Here is a 25,980-nt window from a genome sequence, read left to right as displayed (position 1 = left end):
GAGGTGAAACATATTGTGTATTAATATAGGTCAATATATTTCCAGTAACAATGTTATCATTTAAAACCGGTATTCTATATGAGAATAAATTTGTGTACAATATCGTCCATTGGGTAATATGTTCAAAAATATTTTAAACCGTAACTTATCGGGAGAAGTTTAACTATAAGAAGACAAACTTTAACTATAAAACCTCGAAGTACAAAATTTTATGATGAAATAGAAAAACAGCATGACTGTATCACAAGTTTCTTGTTACGCAATTTTTTAAGGAGGATTTAGAATATCTTAAGTAAATGTTATAAACTTAACTGCAAAATCACATTTTTTAGCTTATATCGTTGGTCTCATAAATGGAAAATTTTATAAAATCATACTTTAATAAAACAGAGGCTCACGTTACATTTATATTCTGTTATAATTTTGGGTTGCCATTAATTTTTTTAAGTAAAAATTATTATTTTTTTTTTTTTGTACTCGTAATTATCCTTAATAATATTTTCATACATAATAAATAATAATGACGATAGTCATCTACATACATATACTATGTGATTATGATAATAATTTTAAATTCGGCTATCATCTAAAATGAATTTCAGTAATTGTATACAGTTTACATTAAAATATTGTATATAAAACCGCAATGTTCTTAATACTCTGTAAATGTAAATTTATTTTGTAACACAATATTTATTTTAGTGGAAAAAAAGTAATTTCTTTAATTTAAGGTTTATACTTGATGGTTATCTAAAAGAAAACGAACCATATAATTTTGTAACAATTCAAAATAATATTCATGGTATCAAATAAAACAAGCACAAAATAAAAATAAATAGAAGGTAAATTTAAAAATTTAAATTTACAATTTAAAATTTTGTTCATTGTTCTCTAAAATCAGCAGCAATGTAAAAAACAAACGTAATACAAAAAAGAACTTAATACCTAAATATACCTAAAAATACGTACAGTAGAGATCTTACAGGGTCTTCTATTATTTAGAAGATATTAAGAATAGAGTAATATTAAGATTTTAAAAGCAATTAGGTAAAGATTGCTTTTAAAATCTTAATATTACTCATTTGTAATTAAACTTTTACTCACTTCAAGTCCCATGACCATTTTCTCTAAGAGACACCCTCAACAGTACGCAACTCGTCAGCACCCTCCCAACAACTCCTTCGTCCTATTCCCCTCCATACTAAGCTACATCGTTCTGGCAACCCTGAATGCATGAGCTTTCGCCTACAAGATTTTTCTCCCCCTTTTAGTTTCTCTATCTATGAGTTGTCGGGAACTTAGCATACACTCATCTTTAACATATCACGAAGTGCTATAAGTACCTCCCTTTAACGACCTAATTAATTGGGACGCTAAAGCCCCGATCATTGCCGCACAATTCACAAGGATAGCCAGATAATAATCCCTTCACGAAAATCCCAAAGATATCAGGCAGCCTAATTGATAACTCCCACCCCAATTCTTCGGAGAAAACTTCCGCTCCCTCCTGCTTAGCCCTCCGCTACTTCAGTAAAATTTGTGATTAGTAAATTCATTTCCGCAAATTTATTCGAAAAGAATATGCAAACGAGGTGTCAGATATAATTTAGTGTTGAACAAATCTGATGTGATTATTTTGTCAATGCAAAATAAAATATCAAATTTCCCATTTAATAAAATTTCAATCTGTACTAATTCTGAAAATAAATTAAAATAATTTTTTAATAATACAAAGCGCACTGAAATTTTCCGAAAATGTAAAGTGCAAAAATCCGAAAAATTTGTGTCAAATTTAATTTGACACTCACATAAATTTGGACAATTTTCGAATTTTTAACTCAAAATTAATTAAATATTTTTAATTTTCGAATTAAAAATAATTTCAAGCTCATTTGACAACTATTATTTAAGAGTGAGTGACTGAAACTAAACAATTTGTAATAATAGTATATTGAGCACCAAATTCTTAATATCATCCAATTGGCTTAAAATAGTCAAAACGGTAAATGTTAAACTGTATATTATGCATAAATCTATATGAATTTTATAATCAGCTTATAAGAGCATATAAAAAATAAAATGCAAATTTATGGAATAAAAAAATAAAAGCAAAAAATATTATGAGAATTTTTTCAAGTACATACACAATATTAGAAACAAAAACTTCAAAACTTAAAAAGCCTTCACTAAAAAGTAAAACTTATCCTTTGTTACTTCATGTTTTTAGTGAATAATTTCTTGGAAAATGTATGCAAAAAAAAAAAAGAAAAATAAAGGAAAATGAATAAAAACAGAACACAAAAATGGAAGGTATTATTATAGACATATACACAGACATAAGAGCATAAAAACAATAAAAATCTAAAAAAATAGAAAGAATAAAAGTCAAAAATATAAAAAAAAACAGAAAAAGTGGAATACAAAAGAACAACTCATGTTTAATTCATAAATACAACGCCAATTGAGTTTTTTTTTTTGGTTTCTTTCTGTTTTCATTAAAGTTGTTTCTCCTTTTTTTTCTGTAAAGGATTCTTCTCTTTTAAATGCAATAAGAAGTTATCTAAATGTACATATTTTTATATTGGTATGTTTAGCATAATGATATACTGTAATTTTTTCTCTTATACACTTTTTGTGAAAATTATTGTAAAGTGAAATTTTTAAAAATGTAAAGGGAAAAATGACAAGTAATAGGATGTTATGATAATATGCAAGAGAGAGAGATAAATAAAAGAAAATAAAGAACTAGAGAGAAAAAGAGATGGAGAGAATAAAAAAATATAATGAATATTTTTTTTTCAATGTTTATTTTAACGGCATAATTCAAGCATGAAATGTTAGTTTAGTTTGGTACCTTTCATTCTATTTTTCGTTATATAGCATTATTCCTGTTTATGATCAAAGAGAGAATTTCTTTTAATTGTAGTGCGGGAAAATTAAGCAAAAAAAAATTATTTGAATATTACTTTTAAAAGTTATTTAAAATGAAAGAAAATGATATTTTACTATTAAAATGTTTCAATTAATTTTAATAAAAACGTTTTACATTTGTATTGAATTCGGAAAAAATTGTTATACAATATTGATTGAAAGATTTATTATTTTAATTAAGTTGAAATTAGTTAAGGATATGAAAGTTTTCTCTCTAAACAGTTTAAGGAGCTGTGTTATCTACATGGGCTATCCACAGGCAGGCTCCGTAAGACTTAAAATTAAGAAATGAATTATTATGGTTCTGTACGAATAATGTGTTCGAGAAAATACTAATATTATGTTTTTATATAATTTTAATTCTAAACTGTATTACTATCGTTGTTCCATGTTGTGATTTGAATAACGGCAAAAAACAGTGTTTCTTTTTGATCTTCATAATTATAAACTTTTTATTTATTTCCAATGTGCAAGTGCCAGTGTAAGTTTATTAAATTCAGAATAGTATTTCACTGATACTTAAAAGAGGTAAATTAATTAATAACAAAATAAAGAATAAATTAAGGAGGAATTTAAATTTGCATAGGTACGTATATGCTTTTTACATTCATATTTGAATAATCATTGAGAAAAATATTCTGAAAATAATGCGCTGCTTGCTGCTTTACTTTTGCTGATAATATCAAACAAACAAGTAATAACAGAGTTTTAGGCAGATATCCTACGTCACACTTTTATATTTGAGTTTAAAATTTAGCATAATATTTTTATATTTGGATTCGTAGTATAAATTTGTGATTCTTAGTATCAATATTTTTGGAGCTTGGACCGCTTACAAGACTTTTATTTAAATAATTTTTATATAAAAAGGTTTTATTTTTAAATATGTAAAACTTAGACAGGAAAAACAATTATAGAAAACTTTCAATTTAGAAATAAGATTAAGTTTTGTCTTTTCTTTGTAAGTATTTGTTTTTTTTTTATCCCGTACTTTTTTAAAAATATGAAATTTCGTATCATAGGAAATTATTTGTGTTTTATTAGTAAATTAAAAGAAAGTTTTTTTGTATTATTTTCGGATTTAAAAAATAAAATTGAAAATTATTTTCTTTTCAAAGAAAAAATAATGATGTTTCTATGTTACGATTATTTCGATTTTATATAGTTAATCCCTTAAATTTAAGTTCATGCATTCGTGTATGCATCGACACTACATTCCAATAATAATAATTAATCGTATGTGCTTCTTTTATTTCCATTTTATTTAAATTTTTCTTATACACATATAATGTAGAACACCTAAATATGCAATATAATTAGTGTAAAAGGAATTGAATTAATTTTATCCTTTCCTTTTATGCTAAATTTCAAATACTTTAGAGGTAAAATAATTGTACTATTAAAGGGTATCCAGAATAATTCTCTAAATGGAATTGTATAATAGTGCTGAGAGATTAAAATATTGATTTATTTGAATCATGAGTATTTTGAATTTCGATTTATTCAGGGGTATTAAAAGAATTCATTTTTTTTCTCTATTTAAGTATATATTATATAAATACCTATACATTTATTTCTAGGTACCTTTATAAATAAATGTCTATTAATACTTAAAACATCTTATAAATACTCTCCATACTAATATTTAAATATCAGTTCGATAAAATTTTTAATTACTAAAAGAATTTATGTTGAAAAACAAGAAAATTTAATTTTAAAAATTATATATTTTGCATTTAAATTGAATAATATTGTACAAAGTCAAAATTATATAAGTTTGTATCGATACGTATGTATGTATGTGTAAATGGATTTTCATAATGGGTAAATGAATTTTTATAAAAGATCTTCATTTATCTTCTATTATTCCTTTTAATTAACTTTTCTATCAATTATTTATTGAGAAAGTATTAAAAATATTAAAAAAGTAAAAAAATTGGAATTATCTAATTGAAAAATTGTTTTTAAAATGCTTTAATGGATTTCGATTTTTTCAATTTATTTTTATTATAATTGGAAACGGGATGAAAGCTGTAGATTTATATATTAAAAATAAAGTTGAATTATTTTTATTTGGCTTATTTCGTTATGGAATGCTTAATAAAAAATTGTACATGAATGAGACGAACACTTGGTTATCTGCCTCATTCTATATATATAATAATTGTGATCTACTCATTCAACTGCATAATTTCTGCTTGTCAATTTTCATGTTTCATATCTTTGTAATTTAGAAATATAAAGTTATTTGGTTTTGTAACACTTAATGATAAAAGAAAATTGTTTAGAATTTCACTTACCAGTATATTTTGCAACACCTTTAAATGTAATATCATCGATTATTGTTGGATCAGAGCGACCTTTTGCATTTACAGCTGATAAAATAATACGATATGAGGTTCCAGGCTCCAAATTTTCAACATAAAAATTTACTGGAGGTCTCTGTAAGTTATTAAATATTATTAAATTATTTCGAATTAAAGAATGATTTGAATACTTAGGAATAAATTAAGAAAAAAAAATAATATAAATTGGGAACACTTTTTTATTAAATACCCAAATAAATGGAATAAATTTATTTATAATCTACCGAAAAATAAAACATAAATTCAAACGAATTTAATAAGTAAAACAAATTCCTATTAATGTATATTAAATCAATAAAACTTCAAGAAAATTTTTGTTCAAATTTTAAAAAATTAATGCATTTTTCTTAAAATTACCCTAAAAGTAGGCAAAATTTTGTAATTAATTAAATTTTTTAAGATTTTATATGAAGTAATGAACATAATTTTAACTTAGTTTATAATTATTATGTATTAATAAATTTTTAATAAATTTATGGCAAATTCTCTAAAATGAGTTGTTTTTGTTCTTTTCATAATTTCTGGTAAATTAATTGAATGGTTCCAATATGTGTTCCAATATACAATTTATATTTTTGTATATATACGCATATAGGCACTTAAATTAAATATTATTTAAAAGCCTGCTTCTTCTTAAACTTCTTCAAATGAAATTCATTTATAACATTATACAATATTATTTTATTCATTTTGTCTTTTTTTTTTCCAAGAAAGCCATTATGTACTTAAGCGAAAGTAAAATTCTACAAGTGTAACAATTGAGACCTTTACATTGACCTTCAAGGATTTTTAGATTCCCCTATAGTTAAGGTGAAATTATGAAAAAAATATAAAGAACTACTATTCGTATAATATATCGTAGATTACTCATTCAATAGGTACATATGAAAAGCAAAACAATCGCTGCTTCTAAATTTATTTTTGCTGTTCATTTTTATAAATATCTGAAACACGAAAAAAAAAAACAGTTTCTTGTTAAATTATTCAGTAGGCTTTTGAATGCGCCTCACATTTACATGCATAAAAATATGCTTATAGTATATGTACAACAAGTACATGGTACAATGAATTCAACTCAAAAAATAAGAGAGAAACCATGAAGATTGCTTTTCTGTTCAAAAAAAAAAAAAAGGAACATATCAACCACTTTAGAAGAAAAGAAACATTTAAGATTTTATTTATGTAGTGACATGAGAAACATTTTTATACATTAGGTAAAATTGTATGCATAATATATGAGTACATATATTTGTGTATATAAATATATAATGTATGTTATTATTTATGTATATTTGCAGAAAAAGTACCTACAATATTTCTTGAAATTTGTCAAGTGATTTCATTTGACAATTGCAAATACGTAATATTAAAATTTTAGGTATAAGGGAATTTTTCATATTGTTTTCCTTTTTATATATAAGATTGTATTTTGTTTTAAAATATTCAATACACTAGAGGTGTAATGAAATAATTTCAGTTGAACTTTAAAAGATAAAGGCATTAGAATTTTTGTACATTGATTTTGAAAAATCTTTTAAATAATAATGGGAAAATTTTCATAGCATGCGGAAAAATTTAATATGGGAAATTAATTTATCATATTTACCTATAAACATTTTATGTATTATAAACACTTAAGACATGATAAATCTTTAATTATTCGAAAATGATTTTGCTGTAGTCAAATATAATGACAATATGATAGTAGCTTAAATTACATATTGATTAATAAAGAAAATTTAAAGAAACTGTAACATTTTATGGTATAGTCATATAAAATATGAGTTCCTATAATGTCTTATAAGTTTTGAGTTCAATATACTTCTAGTTCATTGAATTATTTTATCATAACTGAAATAGACGACATAAATAAATCAATTCGCATGTCATATAGTCTGAAACCAATATTTTTTGAAGTAAAAATTAGTATTTTTGAGTAATTTGCCTAGTTTTTGTGGTAAACTTACCCTTATATGCAGTTTAGTGAATAAATGCATTTAGTAAAGCAAATTGTAAAATTTAAATAAAATCAAGTAAGAATTTTCTCTGCCGGAACACAAAATTTACAATAATATTATTATTTGAATTGTATATTCCATTCGATAAAAAGTTAAAATTATTGTATTTTATGTATTTTTAAAATTTTTGAGCTATGTGCCGTAGTGCTGGTAAATTGTATTAAATCTGACATTATATCTTGTTTATGTTGGAAATGGGTAAATTATAGTTCAACAATTTAAATTTGAATAAGAAGTTTGTAATAAGATAGTAAGCATTTTGCAGTTTATATGGAAAATTCCAAATTGTTATAAAAATTACCAAACTTGACTTACCAAATTATTCTGTTATTCTGCATTTCATAATAAGATTTTGATTTATACAATGTCATTATGTAATAAAAATTAATTTTTGATATGAATTTCACCTTCATTTTTACAACTCCTTTTAATGTACTTTACAAAATATACTTAACTTTTCCGTATGTGTGTATAAAAAAAGAAAATCCTTGAATAATTTTTAACAATTTTCATTGATTGGGATTTACTTTCATAGCATTTCTATTAGAAAATTTAATATTTTTAAATGAAAATTTACATTAAGACAAGAAAAAAAAAAGAAATAATAATAGAATTGCACATTGAGATAAAAATAACGGTAAAATAAAAAAAAAAATTTTTTAAATTTTCCCATATTTGCGTTGGAATTATTGAATGAGTATATTTTATTTTATTGTATGCGATCGAATCCATTAAATTTTAAGATTTTTTTATAAAAAGAAAAGAAGAAAAGAATAAAAATAATATTCAAGAATCAGAATATGAAAAATAGAACATAAAAAACCCATTACGGATACGAAAAGTGTTCCCATTTTAAAATAATCGTAACAATGCTTTTTTTTATCCTTTTTTCGATATTTGTTTTTTTTTTTTTGTACTTTTCATTATTCTTATTTATTCTTTATTTGTTTTTTACCTGTAAACTTAAATTTCTTACAAGGCGAAGACTCTGCATTTCAACTAACTCAAGAATAAATCCTTGTGGTAGGCCTCCATCGAAACCTTCAATGCATTCAACTTGTAATGAATCACTTGACTGATTTGATATTGAACAATTTTGTAATGGAAATGGTTTTCCTGTAAAATTAAAATGAAAAAAAAAATATAAGAAAATATAGGAAACAAAAGAATAAAAATACATTAAGCATTCCTAGAACAATCAAATATGTATTAATAGTTAAAATTTACAGAATTTTTTACTATAAGAATAGAAAAGATTCTTATATAGAAAATTTGCGCTGTAAAATGGTTTTTCCCGTAAAAACTATAAAAATAGTAGAAAAACTTATATACAAAATACTGAAATAAATTGTATAAAAATTGAATTGAATGATAAAGAATGAGGAAAACCAATAATATTTTCAAGGTTTATGAATTTTTACATAAATGGAATCATATAACTTGAACCATTTGGATTTTTCGATAAATTTTTAAAGAAATGGATGAAAAAAAAAGAATGGATTTTGTAATAATTGAAGCTATAAATCATGTTAAAATATAAAATTTTAATGAACCTTAATGTTTATAATCAATATTGATGAAAGAAATCATAATCGGTACGTTAATTATGTGGCAGAGGTTATCTGCTTATAAGATTTTTTTCGAAGGTAGTCTTCGTTTAAATATAATTATTAATATTGTTGTAGTTTTAATTGTTTTAATAAATAATTTTTTACAATTTCGGATATTAATGAGAAAATATTCTTGAGCAATTAAACTATGAGTAAGATTTGAATACATAACAAAATATTGGAATTACATACCATTTTTTATTCACCAAAAGTTGAAAATAAAAGATTTTTACCACAAAAAGTAAAAGAAGCTATATAGGTCACGTTATTAATTTATAAATAACTGAATTTTCAACATAAATTAGAAAACAAAACGTTAACCAACATTCCTTATCAACATTATTTCTAACAAAAGTATTGAATTTATCTGAAAAATATTTAAGAGCCGTTCCAAATCCAATGTATTAGAATGGGCTTTTATATTCTTTTCTTTTAAGAAAACTAAATTATTTTAGACTACAATTTTAGACAAGCCTGTCAATGTTATGACGGAGCTCTATTATTACTATTAATTTTATTGAATTTCAAAAATGTTAGAGAATTTTTTAATATATGTATGTATGGTATCAAAATTTGAGTAAAGCTAACTGAACTTATACCTTACATTTACATGTAAGACATAATTTGTGTAGCATTTTGGTATCATTTTGGTAAGCATGAACTTTATTCACTCTATTACATCAGGAGTGTATATGCAGGATTAAGTTAAATAAAGTTGGGTCAAACCAATGGTTTGTATTGTAGCACTTTTCCATTCAACAAGTGAAAATTCTGCTTTTAAATACAGTCTATGTATACCTATCACACTATTAAAATTATTTTCATTCATATACAAAACTATTTCTAGGATTGCATATATTTAGGATGAACGATTTATGCAATCTTTGAAATAAAGCAAAAATTTATATAAAGGGGGGTTAACATAATGCTCGATTTTAAGATTTAATTGTGTGAGTTAAGAAAAGTAATTATATTTTTTAATGTTATGGAATTTACCGTTAACTTTTTGCGTTTATGGAAATTCGAAAAAACTTGCGGTTTCGGAAATATGGGGTGTCAAAAATTAAAATTTTACAAATTTCAAGGGGCGATAACTTGAGAGGGGGTGGAGATGGAAAAAAATTTTCTTCTAACAAAATGAATTATTTGTTAATGTCTAAAAGCCCCTAAAATTTCAAGCTTCTACAGGCTAGAGTCTAGAAGAAAAACGACATCAAAAATTTGGAAGAAAAGGACTTTATATAACGGTAAATTTGAAAGGCCATTTTGTTTTTCTAAAGTTTAACTATAGTATACCGCGCTAGGGGAAGCTAGCCGCTGCCTTTCTGCGTTTGCAAAATTTGAAAAATCCTTACGGTTTCATTGCACTAAATAGTTAAAGAATGGCATTTTTAGGGTTTCGGGGGGGTATAATTTCTAAAGGGGGGGAGATAGATAAAAATTTTGTTCTACGAAAATAAGTTACTAGTAAAGATCTATGTACGTACAAATCAGCTTACAAATCAAAGATCAGCTTTCTATCTTCAAGGGTGTAGAAGTTTTGTAAACAGACACACGGACGGACGGACGGACGGACAGAGTGAAACTAATAAGCACTGTTTTTCAAAATTTTTTTGGAAAAGTGCTAAAAAAATTTAATCAGTATTATGAAAATTCAGGAAAATGTTCGCAGAGTCAAATTTGTAAATATTACATTAAAATATTATATTCAACTTATTTATACCACTCTAATAACTGCTATAGATTATAAGTATGTGTATAAATAAAATGAAGTATCCACATATTTTAAAGTATATTTTTCTTTCATTTACAGTATGGCCTTTCCACACGAAATTTTGACTTAAAATTAAGTTCAATTTTTTTCCAGTTTTTTTTGTTTTGTTTTAATTTTAAATTAAGATTAATTTACATACCTGCTGCTATAATTTGAAAAACACACGGTGTTTTCTGTTGACCAATTGAATTTCTGGCATAACAAGAAATTGTACCATAATCTAGATCGGATGTAGGTGTATAATTAAGGCGTGACAAACCCGTCTGCAAAAAAAAAATAATATTGCATACAATTTAAATTTTACTCATACATATATACATAATATGTACATTTAAAATAAATATTATATTTTGGTTTCAGTTCGTTTTAAATAAGAAAATATTTAGTTTGTTAATACTAATTGCATACTATTATACATAAATTTACATTCTATACTAAAAGTGATATAATACAATATGTGTATCAGTGTATGTTTATATAATTCTACATTTCTACTCAAATACAGGTAAAAATAAAAAAGAAAGGAAAAATAAAAGGATTTTGCTTCTACTACGATTCAAATTTGAGATAAGAAATCTTAATAAATAGTTTTAACTTGCATACATGAACGTTAAACATTTATAAAAATTTACAAGAACATATATATATATATATATATCAGATTAATATATTACTTGTACCTAGAGTGTATATACATATGTATGAATGAAAATATTATGCAATATTTTGTAATAACTATAAATTTTGATGATCAATATATTACGTAGACGAACATAGACCTGTACGTATAAGGTGTTTCATATAAGGTGGAAAATAATTTTATGAATGATTCTTTATTTAACGGGGGGAGGAATGTCGGGTGCAGATATACTTTTCGAGTTACAGCCTGTTCAGAACTAAAGGTTCCAGATTTTTCTTGCATATAAACAAATGCTTATAGCTTCGGAACCATGCGACATCATTAACCATCGGTGATTTGTTTTACAGGAAACTGATTGTCTTACAATCTATTCGATTTGATCCACAGTTTTCAAGACAAAGTTCGTCCAAATCAAATTTTTTTTTAATCTCAAAATTTATCGAAAATTTATTAATTTTTTTTTGGTTTTTTCGATCCGCCACAGTAAAATCTAACGTTAACTCGTATAACATTTTCCACTACCTGTCATAGTTTTGCTAGTAAAACGTGTTTTAACACGTTTTTTAAATACATGATATATGCATTTAAAAAATATGCGAAAAATTAATATTTCGTACATTTCATACAAACATAACATTCGCAAATATTTTATTAGTTTAGCAATTCGTATTGTATTTCGCTTGATTCCGAAATTATAAGCATTTTGTTTATATGCAGGAAAAATTTGGTATATTTTTTTCTTTAATCTTTAAAATCTGGTCAATAATATTAATCAAAGAATCATCTGTGAAAATATTTGCCACGTTATGAGAAACACCCTGTATATTTTAGCTTGTATAATTCATGTATGAAATACATACATGACGTGTAAAAATGTGTTCAAATAAGAAAATGAAAATAATTTTAAAATTTTGCATGTAAAATACTAAATGAAATTTTAAGGATATAAAGGATGAAAGAGAATTTTTATATCAATACTGAACAAAAAAAAAAACAACAAAAAGAGTTAAATAATAATGAAGTTAAGAAATTTCTTTCAGGTATTTTCCTTAAAAATATTAATCCTTTTATTTATTTTTATTATAAAATCTATAATGGTAAGGAAAAAAGCACAGTCGATAAAAAATGTTTAGTTATACAGTTTTGATGAAAATTTCTTTCAATTAGTAAAGAGCAAATACCTAGTAAGAGTAAATAAAACTTATGGCAAAATTTTGGTCAGTATATTAATTTTATAAAACTTTTTGAAAAATTCTGAATTTTAGTATATTGGTTAGTCAAATCTCGATAATATCGAACAATTACTAATTATATACAATTATGTGACACATTTGTCTAGAAAAATTATAAATAGCGTGAAAATCATTAAATGAAATAACGTTGAACGGTTTTAGCTGCTTTTTTTTCAAATTATAGAAAAACAGAACCGCAGCTATGGCACTAAAGAACTTTAAATTTATTTTCTTTTTGAATCATTGTTAATATAGGGTTTTGAAGCTATTCAAGATAAATGTAGATATACAACGTGATATTATTGTGTACTAATTAGTTCGATTATAATTTGTGGTCTTATATTCTAAATTCTTAAATAAATTCGATTAACACTTTTAAATCCAGATGCAAATTAGCACGTTTTCCGTCATTTTGCTGAATAAGTTTGAAATAATTATTAAGGCAAATGCTCGTGGATCTATAAAATCTAATACAGATTTAAATATTTAGCCTTGAAACGATTATTGGCTCTTAATAAGCTTATTATTAGCTCGTAAGCTTGATTTAACGTTAATGTAATTATTTAATTTCGTCAATTTAAACTATAATTTAGGATTCGTAGGAAAAACATTACATTACATATTTGTAGCCAACTTTTTTGCATTTTCAGTAATTTTTTTAAACTTGTTGTGGGGTTGCCATTTTGTATAAAATCAAAAATAATGCAAACATTAGATTTCGATTCAAAATTTTTAAATGATTTTTAAAGATAATTTAATATATTAGATTATTGTGATAATTGGACACACATAATAATAATATTATAAACGAAATACTTTCAAATATATGCAGTTCTATAATAAAAATTTCTGTATTTAATGTTAAAGTTTTAATTTGCGGCTTTAAATTCTATTATAAGTGTTTGGTTTTATATGAATGTGGTATGCAAAATTTTCAAAGAATTTATCTTCAAACAATTGAAAATATTATTTGCTATTTCGGTTTGCATTCAAACAGGAATTTTAAGCAGATTGGTTTTGATATTTGGTTTGGTTGTTTGGGTTTTTGTTTTAATAATATTAATAATGATTATAATATGTCAAAAGTAATTTGACAAATTCGCTTTATGTCTGTGGTTATCAGAATTTTTTTTTATAGAATGATAAATGTGTCTGTTAAAACTTCATTTTAGAAGAAAATATTTTAGGAAGTTTTGAACATTTGTTATAGAAATTCAATTCTTTATAAGAATAATATATAACTCGACTTAGTAAAATAACTTGATAAATTGTTCTGTTCCTGTTCAAACCATATTAGAGAACCATACTAGTAGAACCATTGAGTTCTACTAGTTTTAGATTATGTTTTAGGCTTTTGATTTTACAATTATTAAACTAAAACCATCAAAATTTTTATCATAATTCAACTTAACTACCCTCTCGATATTTTCCTCAACTACCATGTTATTAACACATTGTTATAGGAGTTTAAATAATGATTTTGGAACGTTTCAATGATTTTTTTTTCACCAGAGCCTGTACCTATAGCTTGTTTTACTATGAAAGTTGTAATTCATTAGTTGATATTGAATTTTGCTGAGCTTTTTATTTTACTTGAGTATGTATGTTCATTCTTGTAAGTGTATATTTGAATTTTTTGAAATATAACACAGATATTGGTGTATGTACGAATTCATTCATAAAAAATTATAGCAACTTTAATAAATTGTAAAATTGTATTTGAATAAATCATAAGTTTTGGAAATTTTCATGATGTGCAAAGTCTATGAATTTTGAATAATATAAAAGGTAGGAATATACAAGTGTATATACACTATTATGCACAATTTTTTATTTTAAATTTTTTAATATTCTCAATTTTTTTTTATTTCATAAATAGAAATTAAAAAGAATAAAAAAAGAAATTAATTTTTAAATATTCAAGACATTTTCGAAGATAGTTTGGAATTATTTTGGAAATTATAGGTTTACTTTTATTTTACGTTATAAAAATTGTGTAAAGATTTGAGTATCTATATAGGAATAGAGCAAAAAAGTTTTTTAATCTTTAAAATGGATTTTTTATTTTAAAGGTAATTACTTTATATTATTAAATTATTTTTGTGTCTATATATGTATGAAAAATCTTTCTTTAGAGAAATTTTAATGGAATAAATGAAGAAATTACCAATTATGAAAATTATAAGTTTGAATACTAGAAGGTGAAACAAATGAGTGATTGTAATTAAGATTTTAAATATATTTTTTAAGATGTTTTTTATAAATTGAAGAAAATATAGGTATATTATTTTTACTTTGCCTTTTGATTCGTCAGTCTGTTTAAAAACTTCTACACTCTTCAAGATAGAAAGCTATGAAACTTTGCTCACAGATGAATTTTCGAAAAAAACCTTTTTCTCAGAGGAACATTTTTACAAAGCCCATCTATTCTAAAAGCCAGGAGGAAATCTAAAAAATATTCAATTTTCTTGCAAATTATGTATCCAAACAACAAAAATTTTTTATTATGTATAATAATTAAATGACTGTTAGTAAAAATTTTCTAATTGGAATATAGCAGTTTCGCAATTGCATTATTTAAAATACATACGTACTTCTTTACGTTGATATAACAAATGCCTGTAGGGATACGAAGTTTTCTTGTTTTACGTTATTATTCATTAACTTCAAAAATATTAAACAACAATAACTACTATTAGACTTTTTATAAAACAGAAAATATATGGAAGGACTAACTCTAAAAAAATCCTTCTTACTATATTAACTTATCCAATAACAATGTTACAAAAAATATTTAATATTAAATTTCTTTTTGTAATTTTTGAATAAGTAAAATAATGCATTGTAATTATTATGTTACTATGTATGAACATTAACAACTTAATTACCATATTTCATTTAAACGAAAACCAAAATCATATCAAGGTTTTCTAATCAAAAATATTATAGTCTTGCAATTTTTTTTTCCTTTTTACCCAATGTTATGTAAAACAAAATGTCCATTTTTACCGACTGTATTGTATACAATAAGAGAGGTTATGTGACGGCACCAAATTTTGGATGTCGAGTTTTCGGTGAAAATCACCGATTTTGATTTTATATGTGAGATTTGGCTATGTCATGGATTGATCAGTTTTTGGGATAACTAGCTCTGTTAACTAAAAGCATGCTTGCTTTCTTGAGAATTGTTCAAAAAGCGTTTTTATAATCTTCTCAAATACCTTCACTAAACTAAAAATACACATTGCGGTCAGTTATATGCTAACCATATCTGAGTATTTTGTATTTTGTTTTTTACTATACGAGTATTATGATCATCTTTTATATAAGAATAACTTGTTATTTGTATATTTTGAAGTAATTTACGTATGGAACAAAATATTTACATAAATGTATATTATATATATATACATGTTGTATTAGATGAAATTTTAATGAAAATTAATTTATAAGATAATGTTAAAATTTATACAGTTTTTTATTTGCAAGCTCTTCTAATACTTTCTTTTATGCAGCTTATTCATGTGTTTGTTAGGAAATGGATTTTTTGAAACAATGTTTTCTTTATTATTTATCAGAAAACACAGTAAAGTAAAATTTTTATGAGCAAATTTTTAATATTTAAAATTCCAGAAATTGAATTAGTCAGTCACAATTTGTGAGTTATGTTAATTTTTTACTATATTTTTCTACCAGATTCAATTATGTACACTAGGTCTCTACTTAATTGCTTTCTATATTAAATTTTCAATTTTGTTAGAGAAGATATGTTTAAAAAATTATTGTTTAATTTGCAGAAAGTTCTGTCTAGTGCATTGACGATTAAGACTTAGATTAAAAAAGTTTTAATTAAATTAATTGAATCTTGTTTAAGTTACATTTAATTTTTATAAAATAGAGTGAAAGTGATTAAAAGTCGATGATTATGTGAATAGAACGGGCATAATAGTTTACGAATTCGGAGCAAAAACCTGAATAATTGTGTAAATATTAAATATTAAGCTATTTATAAGAAATTATAAAACTTTATTATAATTTTAATTGTAATTAAGTTTATTTTACACAATTTCGTTTCAATACTTTACATTTAAATATTTAAAAATTACATTAAAATTGAAATTTAAAAATCAAATAGTTGAAAAAATTTCTAAAACGAATAATGCTTAAATCTGTACGTAAAAAAGTCATCATGACAACCCATAACTAAGTTTCATCATACATGTTAAAAAATACAAAAAAAATATTCTTGAATTTTGATCTTATTCTAAAATCAATGCACATCTTGGATTTAGTATTTTAAATGACCGAATGAAAATTTTGACCATACTGTTAAAATTATAATATAATATTATTTTAGGAATTGAACAGAAAGACGACAATAAAGCACTTGTATGTTTGCTTATATGAGTTTATAATAAAGGAAGGAAAAACTACTTTTGGCATATTAAAAGATGAACAGATGTAAAAAGGACGTATAACTAAATATTTTTGGCTTTAAAAAGATTTTTCTTTTAGATATTCTAAAAGAAAGAATTTGTTTCACTTTAGTAAAGGATATAAAAGATGAAATTTACAAATTACATATATGTACATTTATATATATATATATATAATAGAATTTCTAGAATAATTTACAACTTTTTATTATAATGATAAAGATGATGATGATGAAAATGATGATGATTATGATGATTACAATCATATAATAGTTTTCATCAAGTAAATTTTAAGAATACAATATAAAAATATTATGTGCACTGAATACATTATTATTTTCAATATATCTACATTTATACTCATGTATGTATATATACCACATACATATAACATACATATGCAAATAAATATTATATTATTATATTATATATTTACTTACCTCACTTGAATGTAATTTGGCCGGAAGCTCAGTTTGTTCACCAGATGAATTAAATGTCCATTGAAATGAATCAGCCGGTGGAGATGCATCAACTTCACATTTTAATGTCAATGTTTCATGTTTTAGAGCACCTAATAGTTCTTCATGTTCAAGAATACAAATTGGTGCATCTAATGGTGTACATCAAAATAATATAGAATACATATAGAATAATATTTAATGTGTGCATGTATTGAATATATTTAAAATTTGTAATACACAGGTATTCCATTGTTATTATTCCCACAGTAGTTATTATTGTTGTTTGATGTTATTGTTGTTGTTATTGATGCAATTATTATTTTGTATAGTTGTATTAGAAAGAAATAAATAAAAAAAAAAATATGAAGAATAGAAAATTATTATTTAGGAAATTTTTCTTTTTTCAAAAAAAAACAAATTTTTAAAAACAAAAAAAAAATTAAATCCTTTTCTTTTTTAGAAAATGATGAAGAAATTTTAAATAAATTGTATGAGTTATGCTTGATTATAAATGTGAGATAAACATGAACTAAATAAGTAGTCGTAAACAAAGTGAGTTAGTCTATGACTATTTTTATATGTTTTCCCGATATGCGAAACAGAGGAACTGATCCCATTAAAAGTAGAATATTTCTAAATTTTATCAAAAAGTATATTTACTTACAAGAAGTAAGGGTTTTTCAATACAATTTTTCGTCGTAGAGAAATTTTAGGAGAGATGCTTCTCCTCTTCCTTTTCATTTTAAATTTTATTAAAGACGAATTTATAAATTATAACTACTATGCATATTAGCTATCGCTCAATAACACAAGAAATTTTAAGGGAAAATAAAGGAAAATGGAAAATCTAAAGAAAAATATTCCGAAGTAGCTAATTGAACGTTTACAATAATAATTATAAACACTAAAAAACCAAAAATTTTCTACTGGGATTTTGAGGACTAAATATTCATTTGCAACTCTCCGAAAAATGATTTTTTCCATAAAATTGTCCCATCTTCCTGCCACCAAGAGTTACAGGTTCACCCTGTATTTCAAGATACATCTTTAGTCTTTTTTTTTGCCGTTTTAAAAATAAAATATAAAATGCTCGAGAAAATTATGCAATATGTATTACATGATTGCATTTTTTCGGTTTTTTACTCATTTTAAGAGAATAATGAAATTGAGATAATTTCGTAATAACAAAAGAGTTAGAAAAATTAATGCCAATTTTTTTTTTTATCTTTTATGTAGAAATTTTCTATAAATTGAACTAAGGAATGAAATAATGTCATTACAATGGAAGAACGTGATTCTTATCTATTAGTGATTATATTCGTTCTGTCGTTATAATGACAGTAATTTATCTGAGATTTTTTAAGAAAATTGTTTTCAAATTTAATAATTATTATATGACAAACTGTATACAGTTATGGCATAGTTTTACAAGCAGTTACTTTCTTTACTCAGTTATGTACTGGTTAATAATGAAATAACCTACTGACTATTTTGTATTAGAACAGTTTTCATCCGTTTTCAGAGGTGCAAAATGAACTATAAAATAAACAATACTTTCATTTGACAATTTAATTCTTTCATATTATTGTCTATTTGAATATTCAAATATAAAATTTAAACAAAATATATATATCAGACCTTAACATATGAAACCTTACATATGAAATTATAGTCTTTATTGAAGTTTTACCTATTCGACCGTCCTACAACAGTTTTTTGAAATAAAGTTTGTTTTTTTTTTATTATAAAAATTGAAAATTTGAATATTTGAATTCGTACGTGAATTCCATAACTTGCTTGCTTAATTGGTTTTACATTTTACTGTAATGAAATGTAACTTTTTTTTTGCAATGAAAACTTTAAAGAAAATTATTTTCATTTAAGAATTTAGAAATATTTCTATGATCTCAATTAAAATTGGAATTTTTAAATATAATTATATTAAGAAAGTGTTCCGGTTGTGTATAAGTTGATCATGCCTACCACAATAGAATATTTTTTTTTAATTTATCGTGAAATACAATAAAAGATTTTTTTCTCTCAAATTTCTCTAACTTCTTTCTATTATATTTTTTCTTTTACTTACACCTAATTTTTAAAGTAACAGCATTACTGGTTCCTTTTCCTTCTGTATTTGCTGCTAAACATGTATAATCACCTGCTGCACCACGATTTACATTTTGAAGAACTAATGATTGATCTGAAAGTATTACACCAGCTGATACATTGTGATGTAATTCGTTACCCTAAAATTAGAAAAAAGAACATCAATTTGATCTATTCTGAAAAAAAATTAAAAAAAATATTTTTCTTACATTATGAAACCATGACATCTTATATGGGCGGGGATTAGAATGAATATGACATTCAAAGTACACATCATCACCTTCTTTAATATCGTCGGGATTTAAAGTTGTACCCATTCTCATAACTGCTGTTGGTGCATCTATAAAAAAAATAAAATTTTTAGTGTATACAGCATAAATAATAAATAAATAAATTCTAAAAAATATAAAAATTCTGCCGTTTTTTATATCTGATTATCAATACTATATTAATAATAAAAAATATTAATAAATAAAAAAATTATATATGCATATCCCTATAATATGTTTTCACAATAGTAGATTAGATTAGATTAGACAATGTGGGGTGGAATATACTCATTAAATCACTGATGTTATCAACACTTGTTTTATGTTATGAGTGCTTCATTCATAAACAAGTTACTATCCAAACAAGTGTCTATAAGCCGCTTTTAGTTCAAAACTCAATAACTGCGTATATTGTGTTTCGCCATTCCTTTCATTTGTGGCAAATTTTACATATACGTATGATCAATTATCGATGCTCTAATTTTTTCACATCAATGACATAATGAATTGCAATACTCAACATAGATGCAACTTTTCTGGATGAACAAAACAAACTTACAATTCTTAAAAGCAATGGCGGTAGAACTTATAACCTTTCAACTACTCAAATTTGAGTTATAATTATAATTCAACATTATAAAATATAAATTTTTTTTTGTAGTAACACATGAAATAGTAATTTAGGACTAAATAAAATTAAGACCCAAACAGAAGAAAACCAAAGAAAAAAAAAGTAACGTTATTCCCCAAAAATGTAATATAAAATCGTTTTATTTCCTAAATTAAAATGTCATTAGTTTATTTTCTTTTTATTTTTTTGAACAATGACAGATCAGGCATATCATTTAAATTTCCACCAAGTAAATATAAAAATGATTTTGGTTTTTTCCCATAGAGCATTAAATCGAATTCATATTTCTTCGGCATTATAATTTATATCGGGCTTTATCTCTTGTACACTGTTCGTTAAGCTTTAAATAGATTACCATGAAATGGCGTGTAGCCAGAGAAGGAGGAAAACAAAGTATAAAAATATTTTTTAGTTTCACTTCTCTCTTACTTTCTTTTCTTTCACTATCTTATCTATTTTAGCTTTTTCTTCTTCCTTATATTTCTTTTTTTATTTTAAAAATTTGTTTTCTGCTGGTATTTCTTTCTGAGTTTTTAAGCCATCCCTGCAACTGCATACAATAATAAAATGTTCTAACATAAATTTTTTAACATTTTTCTTTTCATATAAAATTAACAAAAGTAAAGAGTGAGAAAGGGAAAAAGGAAAGCGATAGAATAAGGTACGTACCCAAAAAAAATTTTTAATAACAAAAAAAACAAAAAAAAAAAAAATTGAGCATTAAATTCGTTTATTTTTTTTAATGCTCTTTTGTTTTTCTTGTTTTTCTCTTCCATACACTTTTTAAAGTGATATTTTAAAGAGAAATTTTCCTTATACACCGGAATACTAAAAATGCTTTAATTCAGATAGCAATAAGCAAATATCTTCTTTCCTTTACAAAAAAAAAAAGGAGAACAAGAAACAAAAATTGAAAAAAAGAAAAAAAAAATTTTCAAAAATACGGCATTCAGTGCTAAAAACTACATGTGCCGTTGCTGTTTGGAGGACATTAATAGTTTTGGATACAAACTACTAGCATAAAAGTAGAGAAGAACTAAAATAGCATCGGAAAAAAAACTAGAGAGATAACAACAACAATAAAAACATTTGTTATAGAATAACACACTGTACAAAAACATTTTTTGCTATACATACTGTTATACGAAATATGAGTTAAATTTTAACTTCAATAAAAAAAGTATACATAGAAAAAATGAAAAAAATGTAAGAATGAAAAAATAAAACAAAAACTTTTTATTTCATTTTTTTTTTTTTAGATAACGTTAAAATGTGCATCGACATAGAAATTTTAAAGTTTTTGAGGTTAAGTATACAATTTTTTTTTACCATTTCTTGCATTGCATAACTTATGATTATAATATGAGAGAAAAATAAAACAAAAAGAGAATAGCAAATGCAAAAGAAAGTAGTAGTGCGGTAGTAGTACAGTTTTGTTACATTTTAAATGCCTATATATGTAGTTTAGTTTGTATTTTTATTATTTTTTCTTATTCGTTTTGTTTTTATGTTTTGGCTGGCGTTGTCTTGTGTGCATGTTTGAAAGTTTTCTTTAGTTTTCGATAAAATAGAATTATGCTTTGTATATATAGAGGTGTTGTTTTCAAATACATTTGTGTACATATTTACACACTTTTGGTAAAACAGAAAAGAGGAAAAAAAATGAAAAACGAATAACAATGTATGTATATGAAAATAAGTGGTAGTTGTATAGGTATATGTATGTAGTAGAAACAGTGTTATAAATTGAATTATGGGGCTATATACATATGTGTCAGTGAAGCGTTAAAATGGAATCTTAGAAATTGTTTCTTTTTGTTTATCCTTGTTATATTTTTTATTTGGGTTTTGTTTTTTTTTTCTAGTTTAATGTGTTTGTTGATTAAAAATTGGTGTTTCAGCATAATTGGTTTATAAAATTGATGTGTAGGTATATAATGTACTTTATGCTCGTTTATATTTTGGTTATTAAAATTTAATAAAGTTGTAGAGTGGCCGCATTTTTTTTTTATATTTTTGTGTATAAAATAACATTTTACAGTATTTGTTAAATTTAAAGGTACAGAACAGAACATTTTTCACAATTGGCGTATGGAGCAAATTTCTACTATTTTGACTAAACACAATCACTGTTTCTCGAAATAGGTTAGAATGTTATTATTAAATGTTATTATTGCAACTGTAAAAATTACTTAACTGATTCTCTTTTAACAGATTTTTGTTAACCATTTTTATTTTATATTTGAGCTTTTAAAATTTTACATTTAAGTTAAAATGCTTCAGTAAAATCAGTTAATTAATAATAATAACGAATTAATAAAACCTTAAATAACGTTAGAAATGAAATTATTTTAGATTATTCATTGATTTACCAAATAAATTTTGGAAGTAAATTTAAAGTGCTTTAAAAATCATATTGTAATTTTATAAGAGGCACTTCTGCTCGAAACCACTTATGTATTTTTAACTAAAGTTTAAAATTTCTTTTTAAAACATTGACTATTTTTTCAAAACCAGAATATCATACTGTATGTACAATTCAAATACTTTAATATTAGCACTTTTTGATTTATGGGAAAAGCTTATATGTAGGTATGTCGTTTAATTAAATCGTACCAGAAAAATTGAAGATAAATATATTTTATGTACATTATCCAGATGTTATTTATAGATGTTATATAGAAATATAAATGCTATTAATCACAATGAATTCAATATAGCCAACATTAATAATACCTACAACTTATTTAAATAAACTATACACAAAAAACCACATTCTGTACGAAATCATAAATAAAATAAACGAAAAATCCAAATTGAAGATAAATTTTTATGTGCTGTTTGCGTGTCTCAATCGTTCCGGACTTGTTTTTTTTATGTAGGAACAAAATTTTTATTTTATCAAATGAACATAAAATGTACAAATGGATCGATCTTAATTTTATGCTTGCCCATTATTATGCAATCAGAGATAGTTATTGCATTTCGTTTAAAGTTATTCAAAATAATTATTGTTGTTATACAAAATGTATATGTACACCAGTATTTGTGTGAATGTTCACATTCATTTTTAAAACTGTACGAGAAAGTTTTGAACAAACTTTAATAGTTTTGATTCCCAATTTTTTTTTTTCTTTATTAAAAAAATTAAAAAAGCATAAAAATATTTTCATTTTAAACAATTTTTTTTTATTCTATATTGTATCCAGGGACAGTAACAAAAAAATATTGGAAAAAGTTTTTATTCTAGAATAACTAAAATTGCGTTTATCATCAAAAATTCATAAAGAGTTCACTAAAAAAAAAAAACAAGGTAAAAAGTTAACTGATTTTTAGTCTTTTGTTTTTTGATTTTTTTTGAAGATTTAAAAAAATTTTTTTTTTTGCCATTGTGTGCGTGTATTTTTAAAGCAATAATTGAGCTTTAATTCTCAGCTAAAAGCAGTTCATATATGTGGTTTTTTTACACCTACATATTGCGTTTATATGTAATGCAAGGACCTATATCTATATATGTATGCAAGGACATGTTCAGAAAAAAAAAATTGCTAAAAGATAAATTGTAAAAGAGTTCATATGTCAGGATTTTTGGCATCTGTAATCAAAAGTTTCACGATATTAGGATATATATAGTTATTTAGTCTAACAGAAAAAAAGAAGGAAATTAAATTTGTTAAACATTTATTATTGAAATTTTTCGTTCTTTTGACAAATAACTAAAAAATGCGTGTTAGAAATTTTCAATTAAAAGTTTATAATTCTATATGTACATTAACTGTACATATAAGTATTTAAAATGAGTAATTAAAATAGAAAATATGTACTACGTATAAGTTCATATTGCTAGTTAATAGATGTAGAAAAATGTAGAATTCAATAAAGAGTTACTATAGTGTTAAATAAGTTTAAATAAGATCGCATCTAATTATTCATTAAAGTATTATAAAAGTTTTGAAAACTGTTAAAAATTTGGGCTTCTACAAATAAATTTCAAAGAGAGGGTTTAAGATAATGTCACTTATCTAAAGTCATTTCAAGAGTCACCTTTTCGTTACGACGTTTATTTCCGCCTTACGTTAAGGAGGAGTGAGATCGATTTTGTTTTTTGTTGACAGAAATTAAAAATTTTAATGGCATTGACATGAAAATTTGTAAAACAAAAAGCACCCGGAAAGATGTAGAGAAAGAGGTATAGAATGTATTCTAGTGTAAATTACTATTTTTTTTTATTTAACAAATGGAAAACATTTTAAAATGTTCAAAGAGTTGAGGTAATGGAAAGCGTAAAATTTGTATTTTGTTGAAAGAACATTGAAAAAAATCTAAGAATGCCAATTTTGAATGTATTATTCCTGTTGTATGAACGAGTCGTATTCATTCGTACTATTCGTTCGGACCTTGTTAAGTTCACGATGAGAGTGAAGAAACGAAATACTATTGAGTCCCTGCGAAACACAATAAAAAATTGGCGGAAGTTCAAAATTTAATTTTTTATCCTCCTTATATTTTGGGCTAATGTTTTTGTTTGTTAATAAAAATTATGTCAGGAAACTGTAACTCGTTAACTTCTTGAAGTCTTACCAATTTTATGCTGCTAATTTTTATTAAAATATCAACTTAGTTATTTTAGTTTATTCGGGTTTCTTATTTTGCCATTAAAATATTCAAGCTTTGAACGTGACTGATCCTAATTAGATTTTAATAAAATTTGATGGTGAATAAAAACACCTATCCCTCTGCCTAGTATTGCAGATAGCATAGAGCATTTTTAAATAAGTATATAAGTTTTTCTTCAAGTTTTTATGTTAATAATATAATCATTCACTCAGGTACAATCTAGGTCCTGTAAAATTGTAATTTAAAATTTAAAACAATTCGTTACCATTATGCTAGTCAGGATTTTATATTTGAAGGTGAATTTTTAGTATTTACTTGTTCCAATTTACTTCTGTGAGTTCTTAAAATTGTAATTTTTTTTTATTTGTAAATGGGGTCGAACATAATAGAGAAAAAAAATTTGATTCATTCTACGTGTATTTTTTATTTTGTACATGTGTACAGTGCAAGTAAATTTTGAAAAATGAACTTGTTGAAAAATTTCTTCATTTTCCAAAGAAAATATAACAAAAGAGTAAGGGGAAACTTGCAGGAGAAAAAAACCAAGAAACTTATTAAAATATGGTGAAGAAAAAATAAATATAATTTTTCTTTCCGTTCTTATACCTGGTAATGCAAAAGTTAAAAAGAGAAAAGAAAAACTTCTCTTTCTTGTCATCATGGCTTTTATTTTTCTATATACTTTTGGATTAAAGTTGTAAAGTTCTTTTATTTATTTTTACCTCTTTTATTAAGAAAAATATAATTTAATTTTATTTAGTTTACAATTTTGCAATCAACTCAACTTTCTGTTTATATACAAAAAAAGAAAACAAAAAAAAAATTTAAGAAACTCGTGCACAAATATGCAAATCCACGTAACTGTAAGTTGTCACTACATAAAATATTA

The 25,980-nt window shown here is 24.1% G+C and overlaps 1 protein-coding gene across 1 annotated transcript in view; it reads right to left on the bottom strand.

Annotated features, from left to right (window-relative positions):
* The window catches only part of LOC129612662 (protein turtle homolog A), a 116,745-nt gene that overhangs the window by 34,493 nt on the left and 56,272 nt on the right, over positions 1-25,980 (bottom strand). Inside the window, exons 8-13 of the mRNA XM_055526373.1 lie at positions 19,784-19,914; positions 19,555-19,714; positions 17,448-17,617; positions 10,839-10,962; positions 8,271-8,431; positions 5,232-5,373 (exon numbers count right to left, since the gene is read on the bottom strand). Of these exons, the coding sequence (XP_055382348.1) occupies positions 5,232-5,373; positions 8,271-8,431; positions 10,839-10,962; positions 17,448-17,617; positions 19,555-19,714; positions 19,784-19,914 (888 nt within the window). The remainder of the gene's footprint in view (positions 1-5,231; positions 5,374-8,270; positions 8,432-10,838; positions 10,963-17,447; positions 17,618-19,554; positions 19,715-19,783; positions 19,915-25,980) is intronic.

Source organism: Condylostylus longicornis, unplaced genomic scaffold (assembly GCF_029603195.1).
Source record: "Condylostylus longicornis isolate FDR11 unplaced genomic scaffold, ASM2960319v2 ptg000004l, whole genome shotgun sequence".
Classification (NCBI taxonomy): domain Eukaryota; kingdom Metazoa; phylum Arthropoda; class Insecta; order Diptera; family Dolichopodidae; genus Condylostylus; species Condylostylus longicornis.
Note: the sequence above shows the minus strand (reverse complement) of the source record. Positions and strands in the feature narration are given on the sequence as shown.